The sequence below is a fragment of the Vulpes vulpes genome, chromosome 9 (assembly GCF_048418805.1).
Source record: "Vulpes vulpes isolate BD-2025 chromosome 9, VulVul3, whole genome shotgun sequence".
NCBI classification, from domain to species: domain Eukaryota; kingdom Metazoa; phylum Chordata; class Mammalia; order Carnivora; family Canidae; genus Vulpes; species Vulpes vulpes.
Genome location: NC_132788.1, coordinates 34510367 through 34529753, shown reverse-complemented (window position 1 = coordinate 34529753; position 19387 = coordinate 34510367). Strand labels below are relative to the sequence as shown.

Genomic DNA, 19387 nt, shown 5'->3' with positions numbered 1-19387 from the left:
AAAAAAAAAAAAAAAACTTTTGTGTATAAAATGTTAATGGTATGAGAAAATACAATGTAATGTTAAATGGGAAACAAACAGAAAGCAAAATTATTCAGAGCTGTATTTCAATCAAGTTAAAATACAATGGAAAAAGACTGACAGATAGCCACTCAAAAAGCACTGACAATTGTAATCTTCTGTTTATAATACTATCCAGGAATTTCTTTCCCTCATTTTTAATTACAGATTTTCCAAACATTCTTCAAAAAACCTTACTCTCATAATCAAAAAAATAAGAGAAAAGGAAAAATAACTAACATTTTATAGCATTCTACACTACTTAAAATTTAGTCATTCCTTATTATTTTCCACCACTTCTAGGCTGATAAAATTGCTAATGAGCCTAAAATGATGAAAAAATGAGAGAGAAACAGAGAGAGAAGGATATATATATAGAGAGAAAGACAAAGGTTGAGGGGCAGAGGTGAAAGAGAAAGGGACAAACACAGACATGGTCATCAAAAACCCTGAGTTGTTATAACTTTCTTTTTTAATGTGTTCACAGAGCAAAGCTGCCTGAAGAAAAAATTTTTAAATAGTCCAGAAATTTACCAACATTCAAATATTAAAAACTAATAAAATGCTATTACAAAAAAATTAAAATCAGATAAGCCATCAAAATTAGCACAAATAAAGTAAAAACATATCTAATGCACCTATTATACAATACTGTATTGCTCCTTAACTGTGCTATTTATCTTTTTTCACGATTTACACATTACTACTAAATACTAAAAACATATCAGCAAAAACTAAGCATGTGACAAATAAGATGCCAAACTGTTAGAAACCAGTGGTACTGAATGTAAAGTTTATTCCAATTCTTTAAACAAAAATTCCTGCGATTAGTTTTCTTATAATCTGCAGAGACATAATACATGGTTTTACATCTCATTAGCCAAAATTTCAAACTTTTTTTTTTTTAAGATTTTATTTATTTATTCATGAGAGACACAGAGAGAGAGAGGCAGAGACATAGGCAGAGGGAGAAGCTAGCTCCATACAGGGAGCCTGACATGGGACTCAATCCTGGGACTCCAGGATCATGCCCTGGGCTGAAGGCGGGTGCTAAATCACTGAACCACCCAGGCGTCCCGCCAAAATTTCAAACTTAAAAGTCAATGGAATTAATTTCTCTTACATGAATAAACTGACCAAGTACCAATTAATACAATGAAAAAGTATCAGGGAAGTTTACATGGGGTACATCACTTACTACTTACCAGGATTATGATGAGTTGCAGATTCTCCATTCTGAAAAACGTCTCCTGCCACATTCATTCTACCAGGATTAAAAGGTCCTACTCCAGTCTTGGTCTGTGAAGTTAAAGATGGGGTGTATGTTTGTATATTAACACCAAAATTACTTGACTGCAGTCCGTTAGAGACATCTCCCAAGTTGGTATTCTGCAGTGATGTTACATGTGTAATCATTAAGTTCATATCTCGCCCGTCAGTATTTTCTAATTGGCCATCATTCACAGAGCTTACACCTGTTTCTAAGGTTGTAACATTAGCAATCTGAATTTCAGAGTCTGGTTCTGTGGTGATACCACTATTACCCATTCCTGCATTTACCTTACTTCTTGAAAAACTGGAAGTGGAGAAATCCACATCATTGGTTCTGTTTTTAGTCTCAGGTGGTCTCCGTTCAATAAAATTGGAGGAATTTTTCTCTTGCCCTTGATTTGTTTCCATGTCCTCTTCATCATCAATGACAATTGTCTCACTTACACTTCCCTTCTGAGAAGCCAACTCTTTTGAGGAAGGAAGAATTTTGGAATCATTTCCTTGTAGTTCTTCATTTTTGGATGATGTAAATGTTATGGTTCTTTGATCAGCTACCACTGGTGCAGAAGGTGGGGGAGGTTGTACAGGTTCAATAAAAACAACATCATCATCATCTTCCACTGATGAGTTTTGAAACTTATTAGATCTAGCAACTAAAGAATTGGGTGGACCACTAAATGAATTTCCTACATTGGTGAGACTGGTTGCCATGGCCGTACTCCCTAATAAAACAGGAGTTTGCTCAGTCAATTCTAATCCTCCCACTGAACCTGTGTCCATGCCAAAAAACCTGTGAAGAAAATGGAAAAAAGAAAAATAAAACAAATGTCAGTATAATCTTTTGCTCTTCTAACTGAATTTTTTAAGTACTTTTTTTATTCTAAATGACAATAATTCTTATCTAATAAAGGGAAAATTTGGTATCCATTCTATACTCTCATTCACTAATCATTTCATATAGTTTACATGTGAACCTCTTGACTATAAAAAGAAACCCAATTAACCAATTTTCAGTAATGATATGCAGTGCATTATTTCCACCTCCAACCCCTCCTTTCTACCATACTACTTAAGCTATAAACTTTAACACTGAAAACACAGATAAATCCTTTGATATGTATTTAACAAGAAAATAACCAAAATACGACAACAAAAATCCCTTCACTATACTTTTATCCCATTTATCCACTGTATTAAATAAAGTGATACAATTTAATCCCTAATTTCACCTACCTCATCTTTTTTCATCCTTTGTTCTCATATTCCCTGGCTCCCCTATAACCATATAATTAAATCCTTCTGAGAATCTGAAATCTCTCTTGACCCTATCCTGAAAGCTTAAATCTTTATTTGCCAGGCACTATGCTGTGTGCTTTATATCCATGTATCAGGCTGAAGAATGGCTCCCAAAGATATCAGATCCTAATCCCTAGAACCTGTAAATGTTATTTTATATGAGAAAGGGGTCTTTGCAGATATGATTAAGATTGAGAATTTAAAAACAGATTAGCCCTAATGCACAAGTTTACAATGGGAAGTGGAAGGAGATTATAGGCATAAGAGAAAGTAATGTGACCTTTGAGGCAGGTCAGATTAGAGACTGAAGTGATGCAGCCCAGGAATATTGGACCAGAATGTAAAAACAAAAAGGAATGGATTCTTTCCTAAAGCCTCCAGAGGAAGCCTCACCCTGCTGACACCTTGATTTGAGCTCTATGACACTAATTTCTGACTTTTGACCTCCAGGATTATGAGACAAAAAATAAGTTGTTTTAAGCCACCAAACTATGCTCATTTGTTAAAATGACCACAAGATGTCAAAAAAAAAAAAAAAAAAAGACCACAAGAAATTTATACAATCCATTTCTTAGTTACATTTCTTTTAATTTTATTTATTTATGAGAGATATAGAAAGAGTGGCAGAGACAAAGACAGAGGAAGGAGAAGCAGGCTCCATGCAAGGAACCCAATGTGGGAGTGGATCTTGGGAATCCAGGATCACACTGAGCCAAAGGCAGACGCTCAACCGCTGGGCCTCTTAGTTACATTTTCAAAACAACCATTGATATAATCTTTGTCATTTTTGTCTCATTTTATGAATAAGAAATTAAGGCTGAGAGATGCTAACTAACCTGCCCAAGTCACATAGCTAGAACGCATATCTGAGTCTTTATAATCCAATACTCCAAACTCTTCATTACTCTGCTATAACCAGTAATTTCTGAGCACCTAATATATATGTAGGGCCATGTTGAAGCCAAAGAGACAGCAGAGACTTGATTGATAGTCAAGAGCCAGAAAAGAAAGTTCTTGAGCAGATGGAGAGGATGAGGTCATGGACATAGGTGGTGTAGAACTAATCCTGAACATGAATCAGAGAATTTCAGAGAATAAATAGGGAAAATATGAAAGAAAAGAAAAAAAATAGAGGGGTGGAGGTGGGAGGGTCGTTATAGATTGTAGGTTACTTTGTGGATAAAGCAGATGGGAATTTGAAGTGGTTTATACATGGTAACCTAATTTTCACAAAGTTATCTGAGAAGGTGAGGAAACAGTGGTTGTACAAGTCTTAAACACTGGTCTAAGAGCCCCAAGGCCAACTCTTAAATCCTGTATAATCCCTTTTCTCTAATAAAGCCACTTAGCCCCATTTGAAAATAAAAAATAAAAAAAAAAAGGCTGGTTTAAGAACATTTACTACTTCATATATATTGCCATTTGCTTATTTTGCTGTAAGGAGCATCTGGGACAATGAAGAAGATACTAAGATACATAGATACCACTTTGGCAGACAGGTGACAGGGATGGAGAAATTGTGTATTTTGTTGTGCTTTGATTTCTAAATATAATTTATTTGTTTTTAAAGCAAAATTTAAAGTTTTAAAAACAAAGTGGTAATAGAATGATCAGAGAAGACCTCTTTGAGCAGGTCACACTTACACAGAAATCTGGAATGACAAGAAAGATAAAATTGTGGGAAAATTGTAGGAAGGGAATTCCAGATCCTGCAAAGCCAGAGGGAATAGTTGGTGAATTCAAACAAAAGAATAAAGACCAAATGTGGCTAAACAAGGTAGGTAGGAAAGAACTGTAGGAGATATAAAAACATGCACAGAACAACCCACCAAAGCCAACAAGCTAATTGATTAACTGCATTTAACAAAGATTTAAGAATCACCTAACCTAGTATGTATAAAACACTGATTTGGACACCTGAAGAGAGAAAGGAAAAAAAAGAACAAGTAGGCCTTCCTGAAACTAGCAATCATAAATTCTTTTTTTTTTTTTTCTAAGATTTTACTTATTTATTAGAGACACAGAGAGAGAGAGGCAGAGACACAAGCAGGGAGCCGGACGTGGGACTCACTCCCGGGTCTCCAGGATCATGCCCTGGGCTGAAGGCAGCGCTAAACCGCTAAGTCACGGGGGGCTGCCCAACAATCATAAAATCTAAACGCAAGTTTGGATGTTACTGTAACAGGAAAAATTGTAGTGTTTTCACCAAAAGGTTACATGTCACTTACATTTTTGATACTTCGCTTGGGCTGCTATTTGGGAAATGGATTATAAAAGAAGGCATGACTAGAAGGAAAGAAACCAACTAGATGGCCATTGATCCAAGTGAGAGATGATGGTACTTGAAACAAAGGTGATGACAGGAGATGGAAAAAAGTGGACAGATTAGAGATTTTTAAAAAGTAGATCTTACTAACATGAAAAGATCAGTTAAGATTACCGTTGACTGGAAAAGTCACAGATCACAGGGCATTATTACCAGAATGTTATGCATTTTCCCAAAACCCAATATATACACAATACACACACTACGCTTTCCCTCAATACATCTATTTTTATGTAAAATCACGGAAAATAAAAAAAAAACTCTGAAAGTTCCCCATTATACTGATAGACACTGTTTACGAGGAGGGGCAGAGAGTCTGAGCAGGAGAGGTGATCAACAAATTGCACATTAAATTCAACATTAATCTAAAAAAATTTTCAGGCAGCTAGGCACCTGAAAGAACACTGGGAAAATGAGGAGTCAGTAACAGAAGACAATATAAAGTTGATAAAGCATTAAAGGGATTATCAATCTCCAGAAACCAAAGTGATACAGAATAAGCACTTTTCAGACATTAAATAGGAGTATACCGACCATATTATGAAAACACTGGCTAGACCATAACTGAAAACCAGTCTCAAGTCATTACTCTAAGAGCAAGAGCTGTGTCTGTGTCAGTATGGAAGACATGTTAATACTGGAAAATGGCAGAATATACATTTATATCTGCTTTAAAGAAAATGGGATAGATAATTCTATTTAAAACTTTAAGTGGTGAGGTGACTATTTGCTTTACTCAAAGACCTACACATTACCATTCCATATTCAGATATTTTAAATATTTTCAAAACTTAAAATATAGAGGGGCACCTGGGTGGCTCAGTGGTTGAGTGTGTGCCTTTTGGCTTGGATCGTGATCCCAAGATCCTGGGATCAAGTCCCACACATTAGGCTCCCTTAAGCAGGGAGCCTCCTGCTCCCTCTGCCTGTGTCTCTGTCTCTCTCTCTGTGTCTCTCATGAATAAATAAAATCTTAAAAAACAAAACTTAAAATATATACACCAGAGGCACTGGGTGGCTCAGTTGGTTAGCACCCAGCTTTTTGATTTCTGCTCAGGTCATGATCTCAGGATTGTGGGATGGAGCTTCCAATCAGGCTCCGCACTCAGCAGGGAGTCTGCATCTCTCCCTATCTCTCTCCCTTTGCCCCTTCACCTGCTCATGAGTGCTCTCTCTCTCCCTCTTTTTCAAATAAGTAAATCCTTAAAAAAAGTAAAATAAAAAATACACATCTACTATTACTCTGAAAGAGCTTCTCACTAAGTAAATTTCTTCATGGTAAATCAGTAACATATACTACAGAAAACCCTCCTATAAGGCCTTCATATAATTTTAAGTAAACATAAAAAATTTTTTAACATTACCACTACAGAAAGTATTAAAAGTTGAAATACGCTGAATACTATTGGTTCAAAATTTTCATAACTAAATCAATTAAATTTGTCTTAAAAAATACAAGTGCATACATCCAGTAATATTTTAACATTTATTTGATGCTTCTTAAGAGTCGAAAATTCATGTGAGTTAAAGATTAAAGCAAATCCATGAAGGAAATCACTATTGCCTTCTCTACACAGTTTTAAAAACAAGAAGTGCCTGGTTGGCTCAATCAGTGCATGCAACTCTTTATCTCAGGGTCCTGAGTTCAAGGCCCACACATTGATGGGGTCTAGAGCTTACGTTAAAAATATATATTAATAATCTTCAAAGCTAAGCTGTCCACAATGACAGCCACTAAGTTGGATATTAGAATTTGAATATTCATATTGTTAGGTAATATGTAATTAAATACTGAACAATAAAATAATATAGCACAGCTCTTACTTAATAAAAAATTCAATAGAACAATAACCCAAATCAATATTCAAACTACACAAGTATCAAAAGGAAGAAATCAAGTTGAACTTGAAGTTAGCATTCATGTCCACAAGGCAGAAAGTATCCTCATCAAGGTTAATAAATTTTCACAGGAATAAGGGAAGCAGAAATGTACAAATGTTATGATATGCATAGGCTTTTAATGCATGAATTCTCTAGATCCTTTCTATAGTTTTAGCATAACTAAAACAGAAGACAACAATTTCTAAGACAGAAAAGCTAGAACTGACTTCACAATACCCTTAGAAAGCAGACTGCTAGGTACCAATTCATTCTTCTCAGAAGAAAACAGTGAAGCAAGGAATAGGACTTTCTTTACCAAAGTTCGTCCTCTGCATTAATCCACATCTCAAACAGAATAACTACTGAGCTAGAACTGTTTTCAAATCCTAGACTGCAAAAAAATTTAGCCACTTCTGTATCTCACTGAGAATATGTTTCAACCACCAAACACTCAATTAACTCCTTTCAAGTGATTAAAAGTTGACCCCAAGTCTGAATTACATCTAATTAAAAGTTGACCACTTCTACATTATGTATATAAAATCTATTCCATTTAACCACTTTTCTGCATCAAGTCCATTCTAATTAGCTATTTTACACGGAGAAAATTCCTTTACTTCTCTGAGCTTCAATTTTCCCTAAAGAAAATGGTATAAAAATAGTTCTCAGGGTTTCTCTTAGAATTCAAGAAGATAACCAGATGTGAAAATCAATTAGCAAACTGTTAACTTCTGAATGATTATCAGGCAATTTTTGCTTAAGCCCCAAGATTTCAGTAAATTTCTAATATTGGTATTCCACTGATATGTCACTAACTGAATTGAATGTTTGCGTCCCCTCAAATTTGTATGTTAAGGTAGTATTAGGAGGTAGGGCCTTTGTGAGGTGATTAAGTCACAAAGGTGGAGCCCTCATGAATGAGATTAATGCCCTTTTTATAAAACACCGCAGAGAACTCCCTTCCCCCTTCTACCATATGAGGACACAATAAGAAGACAGCACTCCCATCTATGAACCGGTAAACTATCCCACACCAAATCTGCCAGAGCCTTGATCTTAGACTTCCCAGCCTCCAGAACTATGAGAAATAAATGTTTGCTGTCTTTGGAAATTCTGTGATGGTCATCATAAATTATGACTAAGATGGTCATCATAAATTATGAATGTTTTACAGTATTATTTGGTCTTTATTTTGATTCAACAAGACTCAATTAATACAATACTTAATGTTTTCATGGAAAAAAAAAAACAAAGAAAATGTGGTAGTTAAAATGTGTTGATAAAAGTATCCCTACCAATAAAAGTATCAGTACTTGCTGAAAAAAGCTTAAGAACATTGAGAGAAAATCACAAAGAAAACACTTCAAAGTGATTCAAGAAGAACGGTTATCATTTTCTCACTGATAAGCCTATCTAAGAGCTTTCTAGGTAACATAAATGTTCAAAAGAAAGCTAAGTTGTATTCTTCTCTATAGCACAGGTTACTACTCAATATGTGATCATGGATACTTTTAATAGTTCTGAGTCAACGTGACAAATTTTAAATTTTAAGAATAAAAATTCCTAATCAAAGAGGAGTAAGGGCACCTGGGTGGCTTAGTCAGTTAAGCGCCCAACTCTTAATTTCAGCTTAGGTCATGATCTCAGGGTCGTGAGATTGAAACACGTGTCAAAATCCACTCAACACAGAGTGTAGGCTTGAGATTCTTTCTTTCCCCCTGCCCCTTCCCCTGCTTACACAGACGAATGTATACACACACTCTCTCCCAAATAAATAAATAAAATCTTAAAGGAATAAATGGATTTATAAATACCTATATAAAATACCCATCAAAAGATAGACCAAACTTAATGTGAAATATTAAAATATATTATTAAAGTCAAGAATAAGATAAAGATATTATTTATTATTACCATATAGCAATGTTCTGAAGTACCACCAATGCAATTACATGAAAAAGAAAAGGAGGTATAAAAATTTAAATGGTGAGGAGCCTGGGTGGCACAGTCAGTTAAGTGGTTAAGTGTCCAACTCTTGATTTTGGTTCAACTCTCAAGTCATGATCTCAGGGTCGAGATTGAGCCCCACACTCATCTCCATGCTCAGCGGGGAGTTTGCTTGAGATTCTCTCTCCCTATCTCCCTCTGCTCCTCCCACCTGTGCATATTCTCTCTCTCTCAAATAAAAAAAATATATCTTTAAAAAAAATTTTTTCAAAGGAAAATTATCATTACATGCTAATTAGGTCTTTACCCCAAAGACCCAAAAATTTTACCTGAAAAACTACCACAGTGAGAAAATTTAATCAAGCACTGGATAAAAATTTATAGGTAGATTACATTAACTGGATGGAGAGGTATCTGGGTGGCTCAGTTGGTTGAGCTCCTAACTCTTGATTTTGGCTCAGGTTATGATCTCAGGGTCAGTCATGAGATCAAGCTATGGGTTGGGCTCTGGACTCAGTGGGGAGTCCGCTGCTCTCCTTCTGCCCTTTCCCCCTCTCATTTACTCTCTCCCCCCACCTCGAAAATAAATAAATAAATCTCTAAAAAAAAAATTAATTGGATGACCAACTGGAGACAGATATAAAACTTCGCTTCCATCCAAAGACCAAGTAAATATAGAGATTAAGAAAAAAAGACAAAAAAAAAAGAAAGAAAGAAAAAAAAGACAAACCTACAAAGGCAAGGAGAACACGGGAGAATTCAACAGCATCAGATATGTTAGAAGAGGGAAAACAGGGCAGCCCAGGTGGCTCAACAGTTTGGCGCCACCTTCAGTCCAGGGCCTGATCCTAGAGACCCAGGATCGAGTCCCACATTGGGCTCCCTGCATAGAGCCTGCTTCTCCCTCTGCCTGTCTCTCTCTCTCTCTCTCTCTCTCTCTGGGTCTCTCATGAATAAATAAATAAAATTAAATTTAAAAAAAGAGGAAGAGGGAAAACAGAAAAGCATGGATTCACTGTGACTGGCTTAGAAGTTCTCAAAAGGGTAAAACTCTGAATAACTCATAAAGAAAGTCTTTCAAGGACTCGATTACAAATGAAGTTAAACTTGTAGTTAAGATTCACTTCTCATAAGGCAAAAAGTATCCTGACCAGCACAAAATTTTCAGAAGAACAAGGCAATTGGTCCTTTTAAGAATAACATGAAAAATAAATCAAGACAAGATAGCCGAGGTGGAAGTTCTAGGTATGGGTCCCTACACACAAGTAACCACTGAGCTAGACAGTGATGGGAACCAACTACTTTAGACCCCTGGAGCCCCCACTGAACACTCATAACCAGAGGAGTGCTTCAGGAAGAAGTTGCTGATCATTCATAAGTGATCAGAATGCATGACCTAGCAATCATCCCCCATTCCTCACCCCAACTAGACTATGGGGATAGCATTCCTGCATATCTGGAAAGTCTGGCTGGTCAGAGGATTGGCAGTGAAGAACTTCTAAAAACTTTGGAATTGTGTCTGAGACGGTTTTAAGCAGATGCTTCTCCTGGTTTCAGCCCTCTGGACAGCAACAGCTTTCCCAGCAGCATCTATCAGATTCAATGAGACATGACCCTTTCTTTTTCTTTTCTTTTCTTTTTCTTAACTCAGACATTTAAGGAAATTTTCGTCAGGTCACTAGTTCACCATAGGAATAATGAAACAGAACTTCAAAACATACAAAGAAAAAGAAAAGTAGGTCATATTCACAGAAATAAAAGAATTTGACAGAACCATCCCTGAGAAATCCCATATATTGAAATAACTAGTCAAGACATTAAATCGACTATCTTATATATGCTCAGTGAGCTAATGGAAAGCTCTGACAGAACTAAAGGAAATCAGGGATGCCTAGGTGGCTCAGTGGTTGAGCATCTGCTTTTGGCTCAGGGCATGATCCTGGGGTCCTGGGATTGAGTTCCACATCAGGCCTCCCCACAGGGAGCCTGCTTCTCCCTCTGTCTATGTCTCTGCCTTTCCATGTCTCTCATGAATAAATAGATAAAATCTTAAAAAATAAAAAAAGAACTAAAGGAAATCAGAAAACAATACATAATCAAAATTAAAATATCAAGATACAAGATACAAATTATTAAAAAGTAAACAAAATTCTGGAGATGAAAAATACAGTACCAAATGAAAAATTCACTACAGAAGATCAACAACAGATTTGGACCAGCAGAAGAATCAGTAAACTAAAGACAGAATAATTGAAATTATCCAATCTGATGAGCAGGGAAAAAAGGGAAGAAAAATGAAGAGCCTCGGGGATCTACAAAACATTATCAAGTATACCAACATATATGTATCATAAAGAGAACAAAGGGACAGGAATAAACATTTGAAGAAGCAATGGCCAAAACACTTCCCAAATATACACATCCAACAAGCTCAACCAACTCCATATCACAAGACACGTAATGGCCACCAAAGATAGAGAAATTTGAAAGAAAAGTAATTCATCATGTACAATGAATGCTCAACAATATATTTAGATTATCAGCTTATTTCTAATTAGAAACCATGGAAGCCAGAAGCTAGTGGGATGACATTTAAAGTGATCAACAGCAAAAAAATGTCAACTAACAATTCTATATCCAGCAAAAAATCCCTCCAAAATTAAGGAGAAATTAAGACATTTCTAGGTCAACAAAAGCAGAGGGAGTTCATACCTGCATGAAATGCTATGAGGCAATAATAAAAACACACTACAAAGTAAACTGAAGCCATAAGAAAAAAAGAACATAAGTGAAATTACCTACATAAATCAACAGAAAGCCAGTATTACTGTTCTTTTAGTTTACAATTACTTTTTTCCTATGACTTACAAGACAAATAGATAAAACAACTATCAGTATGCTAATAAATACACATATAAAAATCTGAGAAAAATAAGGAAGGTGACAAAGATACGTATCAGGAGAATGCATGCCACTGAAACTAAGTTGGTATCATGTGCAATAAGTTGTAAATTTAAGATGGTCATTTTAATCCTCAAGGTAACCACTGGAAAAAACATTTTAAACTATACTGTAGGGAAGCCAGGGTGGCTCAGTGGTTAAGCACCTGCCTTCAGCTCAGGGCATGATCCTGAGGTCCTTGGATCAAGTCCCACATCAGACTCCCTGTGAGGAGGCTGCTTCTCCCTCTGCCTATATTTCTGCCCCTCTTTCTATGTGTCTCTTATGAATAAATAAATAAAATCTTAAAAATAAATAAATAAAAATAAACTATACTGCAAAGGATATCAAAATGATACACTAAAATAAACACAAAGGAAGGCAGTAAAGAAATGGCAGTTGAGTGGATGGACATACAAGACATACAAAAAACAAAGAGCAAGATGAGGTGAATCCTTCCTTATTCATAATTATCTTAAATGTAAATTTATATTAAAGGACAAAGGCAGGTTAGATTAAAAAAACTCACAATCTATGTATCTGCTGTGTAAAAGAGATTCACTTTGGATACAAAGACACAAAGAGACTGAAAGCAGATGAAAAGACACACCATGCAAATAGTGATGAGAAGAGAATGGAGTAGATATACTAATATTAGACATAATAAACATTAAGTCAAAAAAGGCTATAAAAGACAAAGGAAGCCACTGTATACTGATAAAAGATTCAACCCACCAAGAAGATATAAATATGTATACATACACACAACTAACAAAAGCGTGCCCAAAATATATGAAGTAAAACTGTCACAATTAGAGAAAAATAATAGAAGCAAAAATGTAAAACCAGAAATAGTTAGAAATTAAACAACACATTTCAACAACCAATGGGTCCCTTGTGATTTCACAAGGGATGAAAAAACAATTTGAGACCAAAGAAAACACAAACACAACATATTAAGACATGGGATGCAGTAATAGCCGAGCTCAGCAGGAAACTTACAGCTATTTAATACTTACATTTAATACTATCTAAAATCAATAAACTTTATACCTTAAGAAATCAGAGAAAGAAAAGTAATCGAAACCCAAGCCTACCAGAAAGAATGAAATAAAGATTAGTGCAGAGAGGAACCAACAAAATGAAAAGGCAATTCTTTGAAAAAACAAATCTTTAGCTAGATTAACTAAGAAGCAAAAGAAAATCTCAAATTATTAAAATCAGAAATGAAAACAGGGCAGCACTACTGATTTTATAGAAAGAGAATTATGAGAGCACAATGAACAACTGTATGCCAACAAATCAAATAATCAAGTTAAATGGACAAATTCCTGGATATACACAAACTACCAAAACTGACTCAAGAAGAAATATAAAATCTAGGGGTGGCTGGCAGGCTTAGTCAGTACAGCATGTAACTCTTGGTCTTGAAGTTGTCAGTTCAAGCCCCAAATCAGACGTAGAGATTGCATTAAATAAATAAAATAAAATCTAAATAGAAATACAACAAACAAGAAGATTAAATCAGCCATCAAAAATCTCCCAAAAAAGAAATGCCCAGGAACAGATGGCTTCACTGATAACTTCTACCTAACATTTGAAGAAAACTTAACATTGATCTTTCTAAAAGTGATCCCCAAAACACTGAAGGGAAGAACACTCACTTCCAAATTCATTCTATGAGGCCTGCACTACTCTAATACCAAATCCAGACAAAGACATTACAAGAAAACTACAGGCCAACACTACTTATGAATATAGATGTAAAAATCCTGAACTAAAACAGTAGCAAATCAAAACCAGGAGCATATTAAAAAGATTCTATATCAAGACTATGTGGGATTTATCCCAAAATGCAGTTGGTTAACTTAAGAAAATCAAAATAAGGGATGCCTGGGTGGCTCAGCAGTTGCATGCCTTTGGCTCAGAGCGTGATCCCAGATTCCCAGGATCAGGTCCCACTAGGGGCTACTTCCACTGAGTCTGCTTCTCCTCCCTCTGCCTGTGTCTCTGCCTCTCTTTCTGTCTCTTATGAATAAGTAAAATCTTTAAAAAAAAATAATCAAAATAATATACCATATTAATAGAAGGGGGGGAAACACATGATCATCTCAACTGAGGCAAAAAAGCTTTTGGATAAAATACAACCTGCTTCCTTGACAAAAATAATAAACTAGGTAGTGAAGGAAACTTCAGCATGATAAAGGCCTTAGATGGAAAAAAACATGGCTAGTATCACATTCAATGGTAAAACATGGAATGCTTTTCCTCTAAGATTAGAACAATGAACAAATACCTATTTTCACTATTTTAATTCAAAACAGTATGGAAAGTTCTGGCCAGACCAATTAGGCAAGAAATAAAAAGCATCCTAATAGGAAAAGGAAAAAGTAAAATCATTTCTGCAGATGGAAAAAACAAAATTTTTTGACAATTTTGTTTTCTTAAAGGAGGGGTGGGGCAAGAGATAGGAGAAAGAGAATCTTACCTAACATTTGAAGAAATGTTCTACCTAACATTTGAGGAATTGTTCTACCTAACATCTGAAGAAAAATTAGCCAGCTCTGTGCTGGGTGTGAAGCCTGACCTGGGGCTCAGTCTCACAACCATGAGATGAGGACCTGAACCAAAATCAACTTGTATGAATTCTTAATATTTCCTGGATATAAATCCCTTCTCAGATGTGATTTGCAAATATTTTCTCCCATTCTGAGTTGTGCTTTTATTCTCTAGTGTTTTTTGCACAAAAGTTCTTTTTTTTTTCAGCTTTATCGGTGAATTTTATACTTTCATGTTCTCCTGTTATAATTAGTATCCTTCTGTTTTTGCTTGAAAAGTCTCTTTATCATTTCCTTAAGGTCAAACTAGTGATGATGAACTCCAATTTTTGTTTGGAAAATTCTTTATCTCCTTCAATCCTGATGGAAAACTTTGCTGGGTAGAGTATTCTTGGTTGTACTTTTTCTTGCAGCACAGTTTTAATTTTGATGAAGCCCACTTTATCTAGTTTTTCTTTTATTGCCTGTGTTTTTAATGTCTTATATCTAGGCAATCATTGGCAAATCCAAAGTCATGAAGCTCTTCCTCTGTTTTAAGAGTTCTATAGTATTACTTCTTTAAATATAGGTATTTGATCCATTGTGAGTTAATTTTTATATACAGTGTAAGGTGTGGTTTGTTTGTTTGTTTGTTTTTTTAAACAACTGTCCTTTATCATCAAATGGTCTTGACATCCTTGTCTAGTCATTAGACCAAATATCTGGAGATTGTTTTCTGAACTCTCTCTTCTAAGTCATTGGTCTATATAATCTGTCTTATTGTCTGTACCAAGTTGTTTTAATATACTGTAGCTTTATAGTAAGTTTTGAAATCATGTAGTATGAGACCCCTCTAGTTTTGTTCTTCCTTCACAAGATTAATGTCCCTTGAGATCCATGTCCACATGGATCCTAAAGTCCACTTTAGGATGATACTCTGCAAAACCATTTGGGTTCTGATGGAGATTGCATTAAATCTGTAGACTGCTTCAGGTGTAGTATTCTCATCTTAATCTTCCAATCCATGAACATGGGATATCTTTCCACTTATTTGTGTCTTTAATTTTCTTTCAGCAACATTTCGTAGTTTTCATAATATTAAGTCTTTCAATTTCCTTGGTGAAATTTATTTCTATCTATTTTATTACTTTTGATGTTATTGTAAGTGGGACTGTTTTCTCAATTTCCTTTTTGGATTATTCATTGTTAGCATGTAGAAATGCCACTGATTTTTCACATTGATTTTGTATTCTGAAACTTTGCTTATGTTTCCTACTGTAAGATCATGTAGGGTCGCCTGGGTGGCTCAATTGATTAGGCATCTGAATCTTGATTTGGTTCAGGTCATGATCTTGGGGTTGTGAGATGGAGCCCCAAGTCAGGCTCCGTGTTCAGCAGGGAATATGCTTGGGATTCTTTCCCCTTCCTCTGGCCCTTTCTGCCACCCCCCACCCCATAAACATACTCTTTCTCTCTCTAAAATAAAGTCTTTATTAAAAAATATAAATAGACAAAAACTTAACTATTTGATAATACCCAAGAATGTGGAAAAACTAGTGGAAATTCACTCAGTATAGCGGGTCCAGTGGAAGACAATTTGACAGTTATCTATCAGAACATATATGTGTATATTCTGACTCAGCAAGTCTTATTCTCATGCCTATTCTCAGAATTTCCCCTAGCAAAAACACGTATAAACCCAGAGAAACTACTACATATTCTGTGCAGCATTATAACGTTGCAAAAAGGCTAAATGTCCATCAATAAAATGTCTAAACTATATTAAATCTATCACATGAAATAATCACACAACAGTCAAAAAAGAGGTAGATCTTTATGAACTAACTCAAAGATATCTAAGGCATATCACTAAGTAAAAAGAAAAGCAAGGTGCAGAAAGATATGTATAGTATACATGATTTTTAAATGCACATATGAAATTACTATATAATTCTCTGTTAGTTTGTGCACAGAAAAGAATCTGAAGTAATAAGCACTAAATTGATAGTACTACTACGAATCTCCAGGGAAGTGAAGGACAGGGCCAGGAGACCAGTGGCTGATGGCTTAACAGACAACGTCCTCACAATGCTTACAATCTAACCACAAAAGTTTTTAACATATCTTTATCAGATACCTGAAATGATGCTACTCAAGCTTTAGAAACTGATAAAAATCATTTCATTAATATACTAAAAATCCACTCAAGGGCAAAAATCCCTTTGATCTAATAAAGAATAAATCAATTAACTCATTCAGGTTATCTCTAGGGCATAGAATTTCTAGGCATATGGATAATTTCTTTCCCATTGGACCATATTTTAACTGCCAGGTACTTTCAGATGATTTTAACTTTTATTGGGGATCTCATCCATTCCCCTGATTTTAAAAATTACCAATACTCTAGTCTCCTTTATCTCAATCAAGATGTTTCAAAGCCCTAAACTGCCAACTTCATACATCTAGTACTTTCAACTTGCTCTTCCACTCTTATAGCCACACATTCTCCAGTCTGCCATTTAGGGAAGTTATATATCTAGCTACTCATACCAGAAATCTGCAGGAATTCTTAATTTCTTCTTTCTTACTAACAGCCATGTCATCCCCAAGTCCTATCCTACTTCTAAAATAAATATTGAGGGATCCCTGGGTGGCTCAGCAGTTTAGAGCCTTCCTTTGGCCCAGGGCATGATCCTGGCCCAGGGCATGATCCTGGAGTCCCGGGATCAAGTCCTGCATCGGGCTCCCTGCATGGAGCCTGCTTCTCCCTCTGCCTGTGTCTCTGCCTCTCTCTCTCTCTCTCTCTCTCTCTCTCATGAATAAATAAAATAAAATAAATTATAAATTATAAATTATAAATAAAATCTTTAAAAAAAAATAAATATTGAAACTGCCCACTTTGATCCATCTCTTCTGATATTCCTCTAAGCCTAAAAATTCACCATCATTTTTCTGTTGGATTACTAACATTACCTACCCTAATCCCCAGAATACCCAAAGATCCTTTCGAAAATTAAATGAGACTACACCAATCACTTTTTAAATGGTTTTCCAGTGTACTTAAGAGAAAACCTAAGATTATCCCCCTAACCTGTAAGTTTCCTGCCTGATTTGATCACTACCAACATGCAAGGCTCAATTTCAGCACTATTCATTCCCACTTTGCTCTTAGGCTTCTGCTAAACTAAGCCTTTTAGTTCATGGAAGGGTCCAAGACCCTCCTTGTCCCAAGAGGTCCTTTGTACACAATCTTCCTCTGAAACAATCTCTTCTGAACTTCTTTCCAGTCTCAATATAAATGTCACTCCCTCGTCTCCTGAGGCAAGGAAAGCAAGATCAAAAATAAACTACTGAGGGGCACCTGGCTGACTCAGTTGGTAGAGAACAGAACTCTTGATCTCAGGGTCATGAGTTCAAGCCCCATGCTGGGCTTACAGCTTACTTAAAAATAAAATTAATTAACTACTGGGACTATATCAAAATAAAAACCTGCTACACAGAGCATCCCTGGTGGCTCAGCGGTTTAGCGCCACCTTCAGCCCAGGGCCTGATCCTGGAGATCCGGGATCGAGTCCCACGTCAGGCTCCCTGCATGGAGCCTGCTTCTCCCTCTGCCTGTGTCTCTGCCTCTCTCTCTCTGTGTCTCTCATGAATAAATAAATAAAATATTTTTCTAAAAATCTGCACAGCAAAGGAAATAACCAACAAAACTAAAAGGAAACCTCTGGAATGGGAGAGGATATTTGCAAATGACATATCTGATAAAAGGTTAGTATCCAAAATATAGTAAAAACTTATAAAACTCAACACCCCAAAAATGAATAATCTAATTAAAAATGGGCAGAAGACATGAAAGACATTTAAAGACATATAGATAACCAACAGACATGTAAAAATGCTCCCACCACTTATCATTAGGAAAATACAAATCAAAACTATAATGAGATTATCACCTTACACCTGACAGAACGGCTATCAATAACACAAGAAACAGGTGTTAGTAAGGATGTGGAAAAGGGGGAACCCTCTTGCAGTGTTGGTGGGAATGCAAAGTGATGTAGCCACTCTGGAAAAGTGTGAAGGTTCCTCAAAAAGTTAAAAATGGAACTACCCTGGGGTGCCTGGGTGGCTGAATCGGTTAAGCATCTGAGTCTTGGTTTCAGCTCCGGTCAGGATCTCAGGGTTGTGGGATCAAGTCAAGCTCTGTGTCTCCTAGAGATTATCTCCCCCTCTCTCTCCCTTTGCTCCTCCCTCTGCTTGCATGTACTCAAACATGCTCTCCCTAAAACAAATAAAACCAGCAATTACACTACTAGGTAAATACCCAAAAAATATAAAAACACTAATTCAAAAGCATACATGCATCCCAATGTTTATAATAACATTATCTACAATAGCCAAATTATGAAAAAAGCCCAAGTGACCACTGATTGACAAAATGATAAAGATGTGGTATATACATATATATACACACACACATATATATAGAGAGAGAGTATTACCCAGCCATAAAAGAGAATGAAATCTTGCCATATGCAACATGGATGGAGCTAATGAATACTATGCTAAGGGAAATAAGTCAAAGAAAGACAAATATCATATGATTTCAACTCATGTGGAACTTAAGAAACAAAACCAGGGTGCCTGGGTGGCTCAGTTGGTTAAGCATCTGCCTTCAGCTCAGTTCATGATGCAAGGGTCCTGGGATCAGTTCAGCATCAGGCTCCCTGCTCCATAAGGAGCCTGCTTCTCCCTCTCCCTCTGCCCCTACTTGTGCTCGCTCTAACAAATAAATAAAAATAAGGGGATCCCTGGGTGGCTCAGCGGTCTGACGCTTGCCTTTGGCCCAGGGTGTGATCCTGGAGTCTCGGGATCAAGTCCCACATCAGGCTCCTTGTGTGGAGCCTGCTTCTCCCTCTGACTGTGTGTCTCTGCCTCTCTCTGTATCTCTCATGAATAAATAAAATCTTTTAAAAATAAAAAATAAAATAAAATCTTTAAAAACAAACAAACAAACAAATAAATAAATAAATAAATAATCTTTTAAAATAATAATGATAGGTAATGGGGATTAAGGAGTGCACTTACTGTGATGAGCACTGGGTGATGTATGGAAGCGCTGAATAAC

At 36.0% G+C, this 19387-nt stretch overlaps 1 protein-coding gene across 19 annotated transcripts in view; it reads right to left on the bottom strand.

Moving 5' to 3' along the window:
* The window catches only part of ZMYM2 (zinc finger MYM-type containing 2), a 105311-nt gene that overhangs the window by 72954 nt on the left and 12970 nt on the right, over positions 1-19387 (bottom strand). For 11 of the 19 annotated variants that reach the window (XM_072719788.1, XM_072719791.1, XM_072719795.1 and 8 more), the window contains 2 exons: positions 1621-2122; positions 1266-1359 (listed from right to left, as the gene is read on the bottom strand). In XM_072719788.1, coding sequence (XP_072575889.1) covers positions 1266-1359; positions 1621-2112 — 586 coding nt within the window. In that variant the 5' untranslated portion in view covers positions 2113-2122. Of the gene's footprint in view, positions 1-1265; positions 2123-19387 lie in introns of all 19 variants that reach the window. The other 8 variants (XM_072719780.1, XM_072719783.1, XM_072719781.1 and 5 more) reach the window with 1 other exon arrangement.